This window comes from Carettochelys insculpta, chromosome 15 (assembly GCF_033958435.1).
Source record: "Carettochelys insculpta isolate YL-2023 chromosome 15, ASM3395843v1, whole genome shotgun sequence".
NCBI lineage: Eukaryota > Metazoa > Chordata > Testudines > Carettochelyidae > Carettochelys > Carettochelys insculpta.
This window is the reverse complement of record NC_134151.1, coordinates 2,236,593-2,249,371: the sequence shown is the minus strand read 5'-3', so window position 1 is coordinate 2,249,371 and position 12,779 is coordinate 2,236,593. Positions and strand designations below refer to the sequence as shown.

Here is a 12,779-nt window from a genome sequence, read left to right as displayed (position 1 = left end):
TAGGAATACACACGGGGTCTGTGTTTGTTTCTGGTTACCACTCTCAAAAAAAGCTGGTCATCGCTGCAGATGCCCTTTGAAAATCTGGCCACTCTTATGTTGGAGTCTAAGTTTGGATACTCATGTTTAAAAAAATTTGGCCACAATAAGCCTGAGTTCGTAACTGTATCCTAGAACTTTACAGATGAGCATATTTTTAAGTCTGTTTTTTTTTTTCCTGTCCACTGCAGATTTGGCCTGGCACCTGGGCACCTCACATTGGAAACATGCATCTCAAATACGTCAACTAATTTAAGAGGGTCTATCCTTTTTAGCCTTGTTGGGAAACCTATGACCTTGGAAGAACCCTGGGGATTTTTTTAATGTGCCTAACTAAGCAATTTTTCTCTGTGGGCTGTAACAATGAAAATTTGATTGCCCATTGTGTAAGAACAAATTGATTTACATATTCAACTGATTCTGTTCTCCAGTTAGTTTAGCCATTTTGAACTTAAAATCAGATGAACCTAGTGCTTTTGGCTAAACACTACTGAATGCTACTTGTATGCAGCAGAGAACTAGATTACATGATTTCAACCTTTTACGGTGGTAAATACATGTATAATTGTTTACATACTTAAAAGGAAAAAGTTGAGTAAATTTCATGTCGTATAGTGGCTCCACTTTATGTAGCCTGTATTAATGTGAAATATTTACCTGAATATTCAATAAAAAGACGAACAGTATTTATAGGTTGTGGTGTGAATTTTGATGGGGGATGGGACATCTTCCTATCAGTATGTCCACAGTTACTTTGCGAAATGATTTACGGCTTTAGTGATGCAGTCAGCTACTGAAGTGGGAGCATAGCAGGAGGATCATTCATTTGTAACAGCCTCTCTAAACTTAGAAGATACTTTGGCTCCCTCTTAGTTTTGTCTTTTTCTGCTTGGTGAACATTCATCTCTTGGCATTTTTAAAATCATGCAAACCAGTGTGGGTCTTCTGGTTTCATTGTTTAGATTTTTTTTTTTTACTGGTGTGTCAGCTGTGATATTGGGTACAGCTCTGTGCCTGGGGGTGGACCTTCACCTGACATCCTAACAACCGAAGAAAGACAGCAGTAGGAGAACACACAGTACTCAATAGCTCCTGTGTACTGAAGTCCTCCTTCAGGTAATATAGAGGTTTTCGAGCTTTTGTTTGCAAGCCCCTAAAAAATATTGCATGGAGGTGCAGACCTCTGTGGAAGTCTGAGACATAGGCTGTGAATCCCCAAGATCTGCAGACCACAGCTGGGAAAGCAACTAGTCTAATACATATCTTGGAAACTGGTAGATTTCTGAAAACAGATCTCTGGAAACTAGAAAAGATTTCACTACCAATCATAACATTGGCCAATATTTGATCTCAGTTATATTTGTCCCCAGGTTGAGGGTTTATTATGACACATCTGAGAGTCAGAACAGGTTTTGCAAGCTTTCAATATTATAACCTGTGTGCACTCTGCTTGCAAATGAGACATTTCACCCAGATTGAAAATACCATGCTTTGCTGCCTTAAAATCACACTTTACTCTTCATTAGTAATAACACTGACTATAATGTGTAGATCTAATCCACTTGCTGCACAAACAGGCACCCAGTGTCATGGACCGCTTTTTGACGCTATCAGAGGCTTTCTATCCCTCCTGTCTATTCCCTATATGTAATAGTTTTTCCACAAAAAGCCTTAGGGAACATCAACCAGAAGACAGGATTCAGTGATGACTTGCTGAGACTCGCTCCTTGCAAACCATGGGGTGACCTATTTCTGCCCATTTGCTTTTTAAATGTTTCTGAAGACACAATGCAGAGATGGTATCCAAGACCTGGAAGGTGATCAGCTCTCGGTAACCTTTGAGTATTCTACAAACACTTGAGAAAGGAAAAGAAATGCCCATCCATGAGAACACATTTAATTTTAGGTGCTCTCACTTGCCCACTCTACAGCAGAGCAGCTGTTCTGTTTACAAGAATGTGTTAACCCAAATAAAACGTATCTGGTGCCAGAACTGGTTCCAGTAGGAAGGGAGAGAGGGAGACAGCTTTGCCCAGGTCCTGAAGCTACCAGGGGTGGGGGAGAGGAGCTCCTTCCTGACAGAACCTGCTAAGGAAAAGGACCCGGCTTTGCCATCCCCAGCAGGGAACCACCCAGGTAAGCCTGAGCCCCAACCTCCTGCTCCACCTTGAGGCCCCTGCCCCACTCCTGCACACCAACCCTAGGCCCAAGCCCCTCCCACACTCAGCCCCACCCATGCCCATGTGCATTGGATGTGCACCAGTTTGATACTGCACATCAGAAACTTCATCCTGCTCAGGGGTGGAACAAATTATAGAGCATGGCCAGAACCGCCGCTGCCTCCTCCCAGCCTGCCCGGCTGCTCGCTTCCCAGGCGCACCCTGGCTCTGCTGTGGGAATGATTGCACGAGTCCGCCGCAGGACCTGTGTACTGGCACTTTGTCCAGAGCCCTGCAAAGAGCAGTGAAGCCCCGTTGCCTTTCCAGGCTTCATCCCGTGATCATCACGTTTGTGTGAGGGATTAAACCTAACGGCTGTGCCCTGGCTGTGCAAGTGCCGCGCTCTGCCTCCTATTTCCCCCTGCCTGCTGCCTCCGGAAAATCCCCATTTCCAGTCCTGGGTCTGCCCCCGCCCCCGCAGCAGACAGCTGGCCCCGGCCTGGCCTCTGCCGGCGGGAGCACGTTCAGGGTGTGTCCCACACCACGCTGGGGATTGACCTGGCGTCTATCCCCTCCCTGGAGGTGCAGTAAATCCCCCCAAGGGGCTGTGGACAGCGGTGGTCCGGCGGAGAAGAGCAGCCCGGGTCCCCTGGCCCGCCCGGGGAGAGCAGGGCCCATTGCCAGCAGCGTGTCCCTGGAGGTGGGGCCTCTCCTGGGCGCACCAAGGGAAATCCGCCCCGGACCCTACCCCGGCGAGACGCCAGCGCGGGTCTGTCAACTTCAGCTGCCCCCCTGGAGCAGCTCGGGGGCGCCGGGTCATGTAGACGAGGCCGGGAGGAGCTGAGGCGTTTGGTGGAGGGGAACGGGGCAGCCGGGGGCAGCCCTGACCCGGGGAGAGGGGGCTGCTCCCGGGGGCTCCTGGCGCACGGGGCTAGGTAGAAATCAGCCCCTCCAGCGCCGCGAGAGATGTTGGCCGCAGCCCCCGCGATGGCCCAGCGGGACCCTGGGCCCGGCCCGGCTCGGATCGGTCCGGGGCGCCTGGGGCCCGCGGCTGCGCTGCAGAAATGGCTTCACATGTTCGCAGGCTCCGGTCAGCCCGGGGGCGGGGGGCACCGGAGCGGGACCCCGGTTCCTCGCTAAAGTGGGGCCGCCGGTTCGCTCCGGGCGCAGGCTCCGCCCCCAGCCCGCCTGGCCCCGCCCCGGGCCTGCACGTGGCGCTGCTCCGCGGAAGGGCGATCGAGCTCCATGGCCGCTGCGAGCCCCACGAGCTCCTGCCCCATCCCGGGCGGCCGCGACCTGGGCTCCCCGGACGGCTACAGCTGCACCCCCGGCGGGACCCTCTACTCCACCACCCCGGGGGGTAAGGCCGGCCCGGCCCCGCTCCCCGGGCAGCGCCATCCGGGCCGGGCCCTCCGGATCCCCGGGCCGCGGGGCCGGGGCCTCCGTCCCTCTGTCCGCACTGGCGTCTCCCGTGGCCGGGCCCAGGCGCTGCGCACGCGGAGCGGAGCGGATCGGGGCGAAGTCCAGCCCGTCCGCACGTGCCCGAAGAGCTCCTCGGGGTGGCGGGCCCGGGCGGGGAGCGCGGGGCACTTTTCGCCTCCCGAGCCCCAGACGTGCCCCGCCCAGGGAGGAGGCGCCCCCGGCCTCTGCCTGAGGTGTGTCCAAGCAGCCGCAGTTTCAGGGTCCCCAGCGCAGCGCACCCGGACGAGGGCCCGGCGCTGGGGCGCTGGGTTGGAGCCCCGCGGTGCTCGGCGCTGTGCAGACCGTACCCCGGCGGGGTGAGCCCGAAGAAGGGTTTTCTAACCCTCTGCTGGGCTGGGGCTGCCCCATGGCCTGTGCAGGCCCCGGGCGGGTTCCTTCGGCAGCGTTAGGGGTCCCTTTCCAAAGCGGGGGCCCGCTATGCCCTCTGAGTAGTGCCCAGCGTAGAGGGGCACTACAAACTAGGGGACCCGGGCCTGGTTTGGCCGGGACTGTCCCTGCTTCTGGCCGCCCTGGGCCAAGCAGCAAAACCAGCCCCACACCGGCTCGCGGGGCTCAGAGCGGGATGGGGACACAGACATGGCCCAATATGAGCAGTGCCAGCCCCTGTCGCAGGACTCTGGCCGTGTCCCCAGGCAGGGCTGGGGGGCCTGGCGGATGTGGCAGTCCAGTGGGGCCGAGGCCCAGGGAGGAGATGAAGGCAAAGCACTGGGTAGGGGTTTGGACAGGGAGGGGGGCCGTGATCCTGCCCCGGGAGAGCTGCAGCAGCCTGAGCCCCCTCCTCTGGAGCTTTTCCCAAATGTGGGGACCCCCAGCAGTGCTGCCACAAGCACCAGGGAGCACGTTCCCTGGGCACTTGGCGGCCTCTTGGGAGTGTCAGACGCAGCCTGTGGCTGGTCTGTCTCTGCCGCTGGTGCCCTTTTGCACCTGCTTTGGGGCAGGTAAAACTGACCCGGACGTGGCTGGAAAAGGGGAACAAACGTCTGGTCTCCAGGGGGCCGGGGGTGGGGGTTTTCCCTGCTGCTGCTCAGGTGCGAGTGCTGTGAGCAGCAGGACAAAATGCTCCGGCCGGGTTTGGGCCTGGGCTGGCAGGGGCCGGCTGGGTGCGCTGCCAGGCGTGGCTGCCCATGGGCAAGGCAGACTCTTGCCCTGCTGCTGCACAGACTTCCGGGGCCCATTGGAACTCGGCCGCCCTGGCGCTGGGGGAGCGACCCCCTGGCCTCACTGGCATGCTGCTATTTTTGGAACGCCCTCTGCATGTGTCCTTGTGCCAGGTGCTTCCCTTGGGCTGCTAGCCTTTACCCACAGGCAGGGAGCGTTTCTGTTCAACCGCCTGAGCCCACCCTGCCAGCCCTGGCTCCCGATAAGCCTTATCTTGGACCGGTGGGAGCCGAGGCAGGTGCTGGCACACAGGCGGAGTTTGGCTGCTCCCAGCTGCCTGCACGGGCTTGCCAGCTGTTTGCTTTGCTGCAGAGACAGCTCAGAGGTGGAAGGGTTTGTGGGCTGGGCCTGGCTGTTCCCTCCCCCAGCAGTGCCTGCGCTAACTGGGCTAGGTGGGGTTACTGGGTGTCATGGGTTTGGGGTTGCCAGCTGGGAGGAAAGTGTCCCTGGTGGCCCTGTCCCGTGCTGGAGGGGCTGGCGGGTGAAGCTGTGTGACCTGTCGGTAAAACAGCTGCTGCCTGCAGGCTGCCTGCCCGGAGCGGTTCTCCGCCGGGTCGGGGTGTGGAGGGAGAAGTTAGAGAAGGCGGAAGAGGGGCTGGCAGTGGCTGTGGGGAGTCACTTCCCCTGGCCCTGGCCACCGCCCAGGCTGATGGTGGGGGCAGGGTCCCTCTAACTTTTCCCATCCCCGGGGCAGAATAAGTTTTATGTGCACCGAGGCCTGTGTGGATGTGCACCACCAATGGAAACAGGCTGCCGGCTGGGGGTGCGCTGCTTACCAGCTGGGCAGCACCTGCATCTCTCCTGGGCAGCTGGCCAAGTGTTGCGCTTCCAGAGGCCGCTGGCCGGGCGTCCCTTGCAGGAGGTGTAAAACCTGCCCCGTCTGCATATGGTGACAGGCTCCCCCACGGCTCCATAGCTGTGCTTGCCCCAGCCTGCTGCTGCTGGCCCATCTCCATCGGTGCGAGCACAGACCAGCCATCGCTGTTAACCTCCAGCTCCCCCAGTCACGGCCGGCGCAGGGCCAGGCGTTGGAACACTGCTGGCCAGTAGCACTGGCTGGAGACCTGGCCTGGCGGCACACTGATGGGAGGGTCAGGTGAGGGTAGAGGGAAGGCTGGGACAGACACCGCCTTGGTGGGACCTGTAGCCTGGCCGAGTCCCACTCTGCTTCCCTCATCTCCCACTGGGGTCTTTATGGCCCTAACCCGCTGCGTAATGGTGCTGGGTGACCGTAACCAGCAGCTGTGCCGCACCCCAGAGACAGCTGCCTTTTAGTGCTGGCCGCAGCGAGCCTGTAGCTGGAGTGTGCTGGGGCCCTTGGTGCTGAAAGGAGACACAGTGGGTCTGAATTAGCTCGGGGGCCGCCAGGAACCCTTCTCTGAGCTTCCCTCGTCTGCGCTTCAGCCACTGGGCGTTTGGGAAGGTTCAGAGCAGGGTGATGGCCTCTATCCAGGCTGCAGTACCGGGGGGCACGAAGAGGCCTGGGGCTCTCAGACGCAGGGACGAGCCCAGGGGCTGGGACAGAAAACCAGGCAGGTGGGAGGGGCTCTGGGCACAGGACACAGAGCCGGGCTCAGCTGCTGACACCAGCACAGCAGGCTGGCGAGAGGCAGACCGTGGTGCGACCGAGGTGTGGAGCTCCTCGTGGGGAGGTTGTGAGAGACAGGCCGACTGAGCTGGGTTCAAACCACAATGGGCTCCGTCCCGGGCTCCTTCCACCGCAGGGGCCGAGCTGGCCAGGGACGCAGCGAGACCCAGCACCACTGACTTGCTGCCCCTGAGGCTCGGGGAGGTGGCGGGTGTGGGCAGGACACAGTGGCCCGTGTGCTTGGGCCACTGCTGCAGCTCTGTGGTGCCCATTAGCTTACAAGTGACTGGCGCGGTGCTCCCTGGGCTGGCTGGGGTGTCGCCAGCTCTGGGCTCGGCCGAGGCCCCCGAGCTCCCTGCAGCACAACCTGGGCTAGGCGGCACTCTTGGGCAGGGGCACCTGGGGGCTGATTTCCCCACTGGGTTTGCAGGTACCAGGATCATCTACGACCGGAAGTTCCTGCTGGACTGTAAGACCTCGCCGGTCGCTCGGACGCCACCGCGGTACCTCCCACACATCCCTGGCGTCACCACCCCGCCCCCCGCGGCCCTGGCCACGCTCAAGGAGCTGAAGGAACAAAACGAGCCGGAGGAGGCGGAGGGTCCAGGTAAGGCGCGTGCGCCTGGCTCCTTCCCTCTGCTGGGCTGGGGCCCTACAGCAGACGAGCTGCCCCCCCGAGGCGAGAGGGGCAGGGCTGGCCGGGGGAGAATGCAGCCAGCGCCAGGCAGCCACTGGCTTGTCCCTTGTGGGGCTGTGGGCTGCTCCCCTCGCCCTGGGAGGCCTCCATGGCCCATAGCCAGAGCAGGAGGGGGTGGAGGCAGGAGGCCTGTGTCCCTGCCTGTGCAGAGCTGACCCAGGAGCTCAGCAGGGGGAGATGGGGCCTTGTTTCCCCCCACTGCTGCAGGGAGCAGCTGCTCTCCAGGCCCCAGCGATCCTGTGCACCGGCCTGACGCCCCCTCTCTCCTCTGCCCAGACGACGCTCAGTTCGCCATGGATATCTGAGCTCCCAGCGGTGCGGCTGGCTCCTGCCCCCCGGCCCTGGCTGAAGACCCAGAGGCGAGCTGGGCGCTGGCGCGGCTGCTGCTGTGGCTCTGCTGCTGGGTTAATGCTGGTTCTCTGCAGTTGCATTTGTTCTCAGGTCTGGGGCTGGAAGTGCTGCCCAGGTTTGGTGCCCGGCAGAGGCTGGCTCAACCAGCTGGTCTCCCCCTGCTCTGGGCTCCCGCCTAGGGGCTCCGCTGTGGGCTCACAGAGGCTGTGCAATAAACAACCTGAACTCCCTTCTGTGTGCCCTGTGCTTCGCTCACCCCCTGCAGCCCAGGGCCTGGCCCATCTGGGGACCCCGCCCCTGCCCCAGCCCCAGGCTCTTTCCTGTTGCAGGTGGAGCTAGGGGAGTAGCGTTTGCGTGCCCCTGGGCCCCCCTCAGCGCTAGGGGAATGAGCCACCTTTGGCTAGGCCTGGCCGGGGATGGGAGGGGCCCATCCTCTGGGCCACTAGCTACAGTGCGAAGGGGGCCGTGCTGGGGCAGGGGAAGCTGCCCTTGGCTGGAGGCCAGGCGGGAGGAGTGAGCCCCCAGGGCTCCTGCTCCATAGTAATTTGGCACTTCAGCATAAGCAGCTGTTGGGGGACAGGGCTGAGTAACTCCCATTGTCCCCCCAGCTCTTGGCCCCTCCCGGCAGAGGTGCAGGCCTGGGCTCTCCCAAGAGCTGCCCTGCAAGGTGGGCAGAGCCCCAGAGATGGCCCTGCCTGCAGGGAGAAGGCGCCTCTGGTGTGGGCCCCCAGGGGCAGTGCCAGCTGTGAGCCCCAGCTGGTGCCAGGCTCCCCTGGAAGGAAGGAGCTGCCAGTGCCCCAGCTACCCCTGCGGGCGCACTCAGCTGGGGCATGAGGGAACTGTCTGGAGCCACATGGGTCTGTGGATGGGATTAGTTCTCCCCACCCGCCTGCTGTCCCAGCCACAACTCAGGGCCCAGCTTGTGGGTGCTGGAAACTCTCCCCCCAGGGCCCTGCTCAGGCCAGGGTGCCACACGCCCAGGGATGCATGTGCTGCATAGGCCGAAGGCTGGCTGGGAGGGAGCCCCTGCCCCGGGCGAGTGCAAGGGGGGGGTCCCCGCTTACCCAGCTGTAGCCCAGACTTGGGGGCTCTTCCTGCCCCCCAACCAGGGGTTTGGAGCAAGCCTGTCTCCGGGCCCAGAAACCAGCATCTCCCTGGCGCTGCTGCTGTCGGGGAGCTGGAGAGCCTGGGCCTTAAGGCTGCCAAGAGGGCAGAGCTACTTGCCCTGGGGGGTCTTGTGTGGGAGAACAGAAAAGCTGCCTTGGCTGGCACAGCCCAGGGCCAGGCTGAGCTGAGGGGCAAGGTACCAGCCGATGCTGCTCACCCCACTGCAGCCATAGGGCCAGCAGCCCTCCACCCCTGCTGCATGGGTCTCCTGCTTTGTTCCTTACACCCCACCCCCCCAAGCTCCAGGCCTGGCAGAGGAACAGCAGCAGGCATGTGCTAGCGATTGGGGCACATGTGGGGCTGGGGCGCGACACGTGGCTGGCAGCGAGGAACGCTCTGCAACTGGTGGGCCACAAAAGGGCAGATGTTGCTAAATGCCAGGCAACGTGCACTGGAAGCCACCATCCCAGCTGTACTGACACAGGGCTGGGGCTGATCAGCCGTTGCCAATCAAATGATCTCAGCAGTGTCGTGGGCAGCTCCCTGCAGCCCTGGCCCAAAAGCCCATCAGATGTTTGGGGCGTTAGAAAAGGGACAGAGAATTAGGCAGGCCACAGCACCATGCCTTTAGCTACAGCCATGGTACGCCCACTGCTTGAGCAGGCTGCCCCCTTCCAAGGGGCGTATTAGCACTGGAGGAGGTATGGAGCAGGCTGACGAACGGGGAGCAGGAGGGAACACCTTCCTGGGGTGGGGCAATTAATAAGACGGGGCAGCTGAGCTTAGGAAAGAGCCATAAGGAGCAACAGCAGCAAGAGGCCTCCAGCACTCAGGGCAGGGGTGAAGACGGTGAACAGAGCAGTGTTACACACACCCCAGTACCATTACTAGGCAGCAGGATTAGGACAAAGAGAGCATCCTCACCCAACACAGCCGCCTGTGACAGCCAATCAGCTGAGTTCCTGGAGGACAGGGCCCCTGCTCCGGGAGTGCAGCTACTGGCACTGCCCACACAGCCTGGAGCATTTGGTAACTGCCCTGGTCTGTTTGCTCCCCCAGCAGCTGGTGGCAGAGGGGCTGGCTGGACCTTCAGTCAATTCAGGCTGACCATTATGCCCTAACAGGGAACGAGGGCCCTGCCAGCTCAAGCCTGGCCCCCACCTGCGCTGCTCTAGGGCAGAGCCAGGGAAACGTAGCGCAGTCAGGTCAGCCCTGGCTCAAACAGCCAGGTGGGTTGAACCCCCCAGGACACCGTCCAGCATTAAGGAGGCCCCGGTTAAGTTAACCTTGTCTCTTCCCCCCTCCTGCCCGATACTGAACTCCCCCGAGCCACAGAGCGCTCCCTGCCTCAGGCACTTCCTCTGGCTGACCAAAGCCACCGTTCTCATCCACCTCCCGCTGGCCGACAGGCCTCACCCAGCTCCTCCTGCAGGCGGGGGAAGGGCTGAGCTTCGCCTGGCACAGCAGCTGGCACAGCAGCTGGCTCAGCTCCCAGGACACCACTACCCCAAGCCCTAGCTGAGAGCAGCCCTGCCAGGCACCTGCCCCCCCACCAGCCGCAGCGCTCTCCTTGCTGACAGGCTGGCCTGGGCTGCTCCAGGGCCTGCACAAAGGCTTGGGACACCAGTAGATGAGAGATTTTTATTCAGGGCCGGCAGCAAGCTGCCCCCGGGATCTCCTGGCAGCAGAAACGCCTCTCGACACAGCGCTGCTCCTGGCCTGCACTCGGCGGCGGGACAGGGAGAAGCTGGGATCTCCTCAGGGACGGGGTCTCACTGTCGCCCCATGGCTAAGTGCTCCATCCCTCTGGGGGACACAGTCAGAGCTGGGGGTAGCTCGGGCCCGCCCAGCTTTGCCAGGGCTCACGAGGTCTCTTCAGCTGGCTGGGCGCTGGCTGCCTGCTCCTCATCTGCAACCAAGTCCCCAGGAGGTAAGTTCCTTGCTTCGGCAATTAACCGTTTGATTCCCACCATCCACTGACTGACTTCATTAACGTGGTCCACCATGAGCGAGCGATGGAGGTCGTCCGCTGCGGCCCAGTGCTGCTGCTGGAGCTCTGGGAGACAAGAGGAGAGCAGCCCCATTAGTGCCCCGGGGGCTCTCAGACGGCTGGAATAAAAGGCTGAGCTGAGCAAGGGAGCGCCACTCGCACCCTGCAGTAGCTGGAGCCCTGGGGATTCTGCTGGGGGTCGTGGCTGGTTATCCCGACAGGGCAGAAATGGGCCTCATGGGGGCAGCACCCTGAAGACAGCCAAGGCCCCTGGGTGCTGAGGGAAGAGCACGAGAAGCCGCCGCCGTATGGAACCTCTTGGTGAGGCCAAGCTGGCCCCCCTCCCTGGCACCCCTAGGCCCCACTCACCCTGCACCAGGACGTTCATCCTCCTCCTCACAGGGCCAGACAGCTTTCCCTGCAGCCACAGCTCCCGGAGCACCGCCAGGCGCCTGCCGATGTCATCACAAACCTGCTTCTGGACCCCCAGAGAGGAGCGGCAATGAAGAGCTGCCACCAGACCCCCGCCCCCTCCCAGCACTAAAGCAGGGGGAGCTCTGGGGAAGGGCCCAGTTCGTTGGTGCTGGTGGTTCTGTGACTGGGCCCTTGAATCCCCACAGGCAGCAGAGGGGAGAGGGACACCAGGCCCTGCGCTGCCCCCAGAGACCAAACAGCTCTGCTCAGCAGGCCCCTGCCTGCTGCACCCCCCAGGGCGAACCACAGCCCAGAGAGCGGAGCGCGAGGCTTGAGGGCGGCTCCTGTGGCAAGAAATCTGTCGGACACAGCAGCATCCTCACCGGCACCGTGTTCCTGCAGACACTCAGCGTCTCGTTCAGAGGGGCTAGGACATCCTCCACGGTCACCTCATGCTCCTCCTCAGCCCGGCACGGGGCCTGCCTCGCGGCGTCTGGCCTCGGCGCAGGGCCGCGCGCAGCAAGGGGGGGCGGCCCCACAGGCTGTGCGAGGGAGACTGCTGGTGGAGCTGGAGGAGCGGCGGTTGCTGGAGCAAGAGCTGAAAACGCACAGGGTAGGCAGGCTACAGCCACGGTCCTGAGTGCAGCAGCAAGGCTCAGACCCTGCATCAACGGGGGCCTAATAGTGTAGATGCAAGAGCCCAAGTGGGCATCTCTACACTGCCACCATCAGCCCCTCATCCTACAGGCGAGAGTCGGCTGGCCTGGGCCCAAGCTCAGGGCCGGGGGTGACCCTGCTGCACTGAGAGCTGCAGCGCCCCTTCCACGGACTGTACCTGGGGGCTCAGGGCTGGGCACGGCCCTGCCAGCTGGAGGGCGTAGCGGAGATCTGCCCGCTCAGCCGGGCCTGGCAGGCAGGCCCCTGCGCCCGCACGGCACTGGCTGGGCTCTCAGGCAGCCCTGGGGAGCGGGGGTCGGGACGGGCTTCCCGCACTCTGTCCCAGGGAGAGGAAGGGCGTTTGGTGAATCTGCCCCTCGGGAGCGGAGTGGAGCTGACCTGACCTCGGGGAACCCGCCCAGCGGAGCCGGTGGGTGGGGGGGGGAAGGGGGACCCGGGGTCCTGGCCCCGCCGGAGCTGGGCACCCTCCTCGGACAACCCCCCGCCCCCGGCCACGGCTCTGGAGGCAGCAGGGGCGGGCGCTGGCCCCGAGGGGGCCGCCAGGAGGGCCGGGCTGAGCCGCAGCCCCTAACCCGGGCTCCCGCGGAGGAGTGAGGGGGCGGCCCGCCCGGGCGGTGCTCACCTGGGGGGGCGCCCAGGGCCCGGCGCGTGAGCGGGGCGCGCGGGGGGCCCCCGCCCTGGCTCTGCAGCCCGTAGGAGAACTGCGGGGGGTCGTTCCAGCCGCGCGCCTGGTTCCCTGCCGGACACACGCGGCGCCGATCACAGCCCCGCCCCAAGACCCCCCCCGCCGGCCGCCCCGCCCCCACCGCAGCGCCCCGCCCCCCAGACCCCCGCCGGCCGCCCCGCCCCCCGCCGCAGCGCCCCGCCCCCTCACGTCCCAGCACCGCCCGCCCCTCCCCCGCAAGACCTCCGTGGGGCGCCCCTCACCCACCCACCCACCAGACCTGCCCCCCTCCCGCGTCGGGACCAGACCCTCCGGCCGGGCGCCTCACCCGGCTTTACGTAGAGTTCCGCCATCGCCACGTCACTGCCGGGCACGAGACCCCCGCCCCTTCCGTTTTTGGGCGGGGCCTGAGCCGGGCTGGGAGCCCCGCCCCTGGGGCGGAGCTTGGGGTG

The 12,779-nt window shown here is 62.9% G+C and overlaps 3 protein-coding genes across 16 annotated transcripts in view; 2 read left to right on the top strand and 1 right to left on the bottom strand.

Moving 5' to 3' along the window:
• The window catches only part of ANKHD1 (ankyrin repeat and KH domain containing 1), a 170,430-nt gene extending 169,705 nt beyond the window's left edge, over window positions 1-725 (top strand). For all 13 annotated transcript variants that reach the window (XM_075010053.1, XM_075010055.1, XM_075010056.1 and 10 more), the window contains one exon: window positions 231-725. In XM_075010053.1, the coding sequence (XP_074866154.1) occupies window positions 231-290 (60 nt within the window). In that variant the 3' untranslated portion in view covers window positions 291-725. The remainder of the gene's footprint in view (window positions 1-230) is intronic.
• A 2,677-nt stretch (window positions 726-3,402) lies between these two features.
• Window positions 3,403-7,704, top strand: EIF4EBP3 (eukaryotic translation initiation factor 4E binding protein 3). The gene is made up of 3 exons (XM_075009679.1): window positions 3,403-3,558; window positions 6,857-7,033; window positions 7,400-7,704. Exons 1-3 carry the CDS (start codon window positions 3,444-3,446, stop codon window positions 7,426-7,428), a joined length of 321 nt encoding a protein of 106 aa, XP_074865780.1. The 5' UTR covers window positions 3,403-3,443; the 3' UTR covers window positions 7,429-7,704.
• A 2,510-nt stretch (window positions 7,705-10,214) lies between these two features.
• Window positions 10,215-12,720, bottom strand: SRA1 (steroid receptor RNA activator 1). 2 transcript variants are annotated; one of them, XM_075009649.1, is made up of 5 exons: window positions 12,656-12,720; window positions 12,286-12,399; window positions 11,369-11,583; window positions 10,941-11,049; window positions 10,215-10,637 (listed from the first exon to the last, which is right to left on the bottom strand). In XM_075009649.1, exons 1-5 carry the CDS (start codon window positions 12,678-12,680, stop codon window positions 10,444-10,446), a joined length of 657 nt encoding a protein of 218 aa, XP_074865750.1. In that variant the 5' UTR covers window positions 12,681-12,720; the 3' UTR covers window positions 10,215-10,443. The 2 variants fall into 2 exon arrangements, with proteins under 2 accessions (XP_074865750.1, XP_074865751.1); XM_075009650.1 differs by having other exon boundaries at window positions 10,941-11,046.
• Window positions 12,721-12,779: the final 59 nt, after the last annotated feature.

Coding starts and splice junctions, on each gene's coding strand:
- EIF4EBP3 (XM_075009679.1), top strand. CDS start 3,444: ATGGCCGCTGCGAGCCCCACGAGCTCCTGCCCCATCCCGGGCGGCCGC. Junction 3,559..6,856: donor CTACTCCACCACCCCGGGGG/GTAAGGCCGGCC, acceptor CTGGGTTTGCAG/GTACCAGGATCATCTACGAC. Junction 7,034..7,399: donor GGAGGAGGCGGAGGGTCCAG/GTAAGGCGCGTG, acceptor TCCTCTGCCCAG/ACGACGCTCAGTTCGCCATG.
- SRA1 (XM_075009649.1), bottom strand. CDS start 12,680: ATGGCGGAACTCTACGTAAAGCCGG. Junction 12,400..12,655: donor GGAACTCTACGTAAAGCCGG/GTGAGGCGCCCG, acceptor TGTGTCCGGCAG/GGAACCAGGCGCGCGGCTGG. Junction 10,638..10,940: donor GATGAACGTCCTGGTGCAGG/GTGAGTGGGGCC, acceptor CTTGTCTCCCAG/AGCTCCAGCAGCAGCACTGG.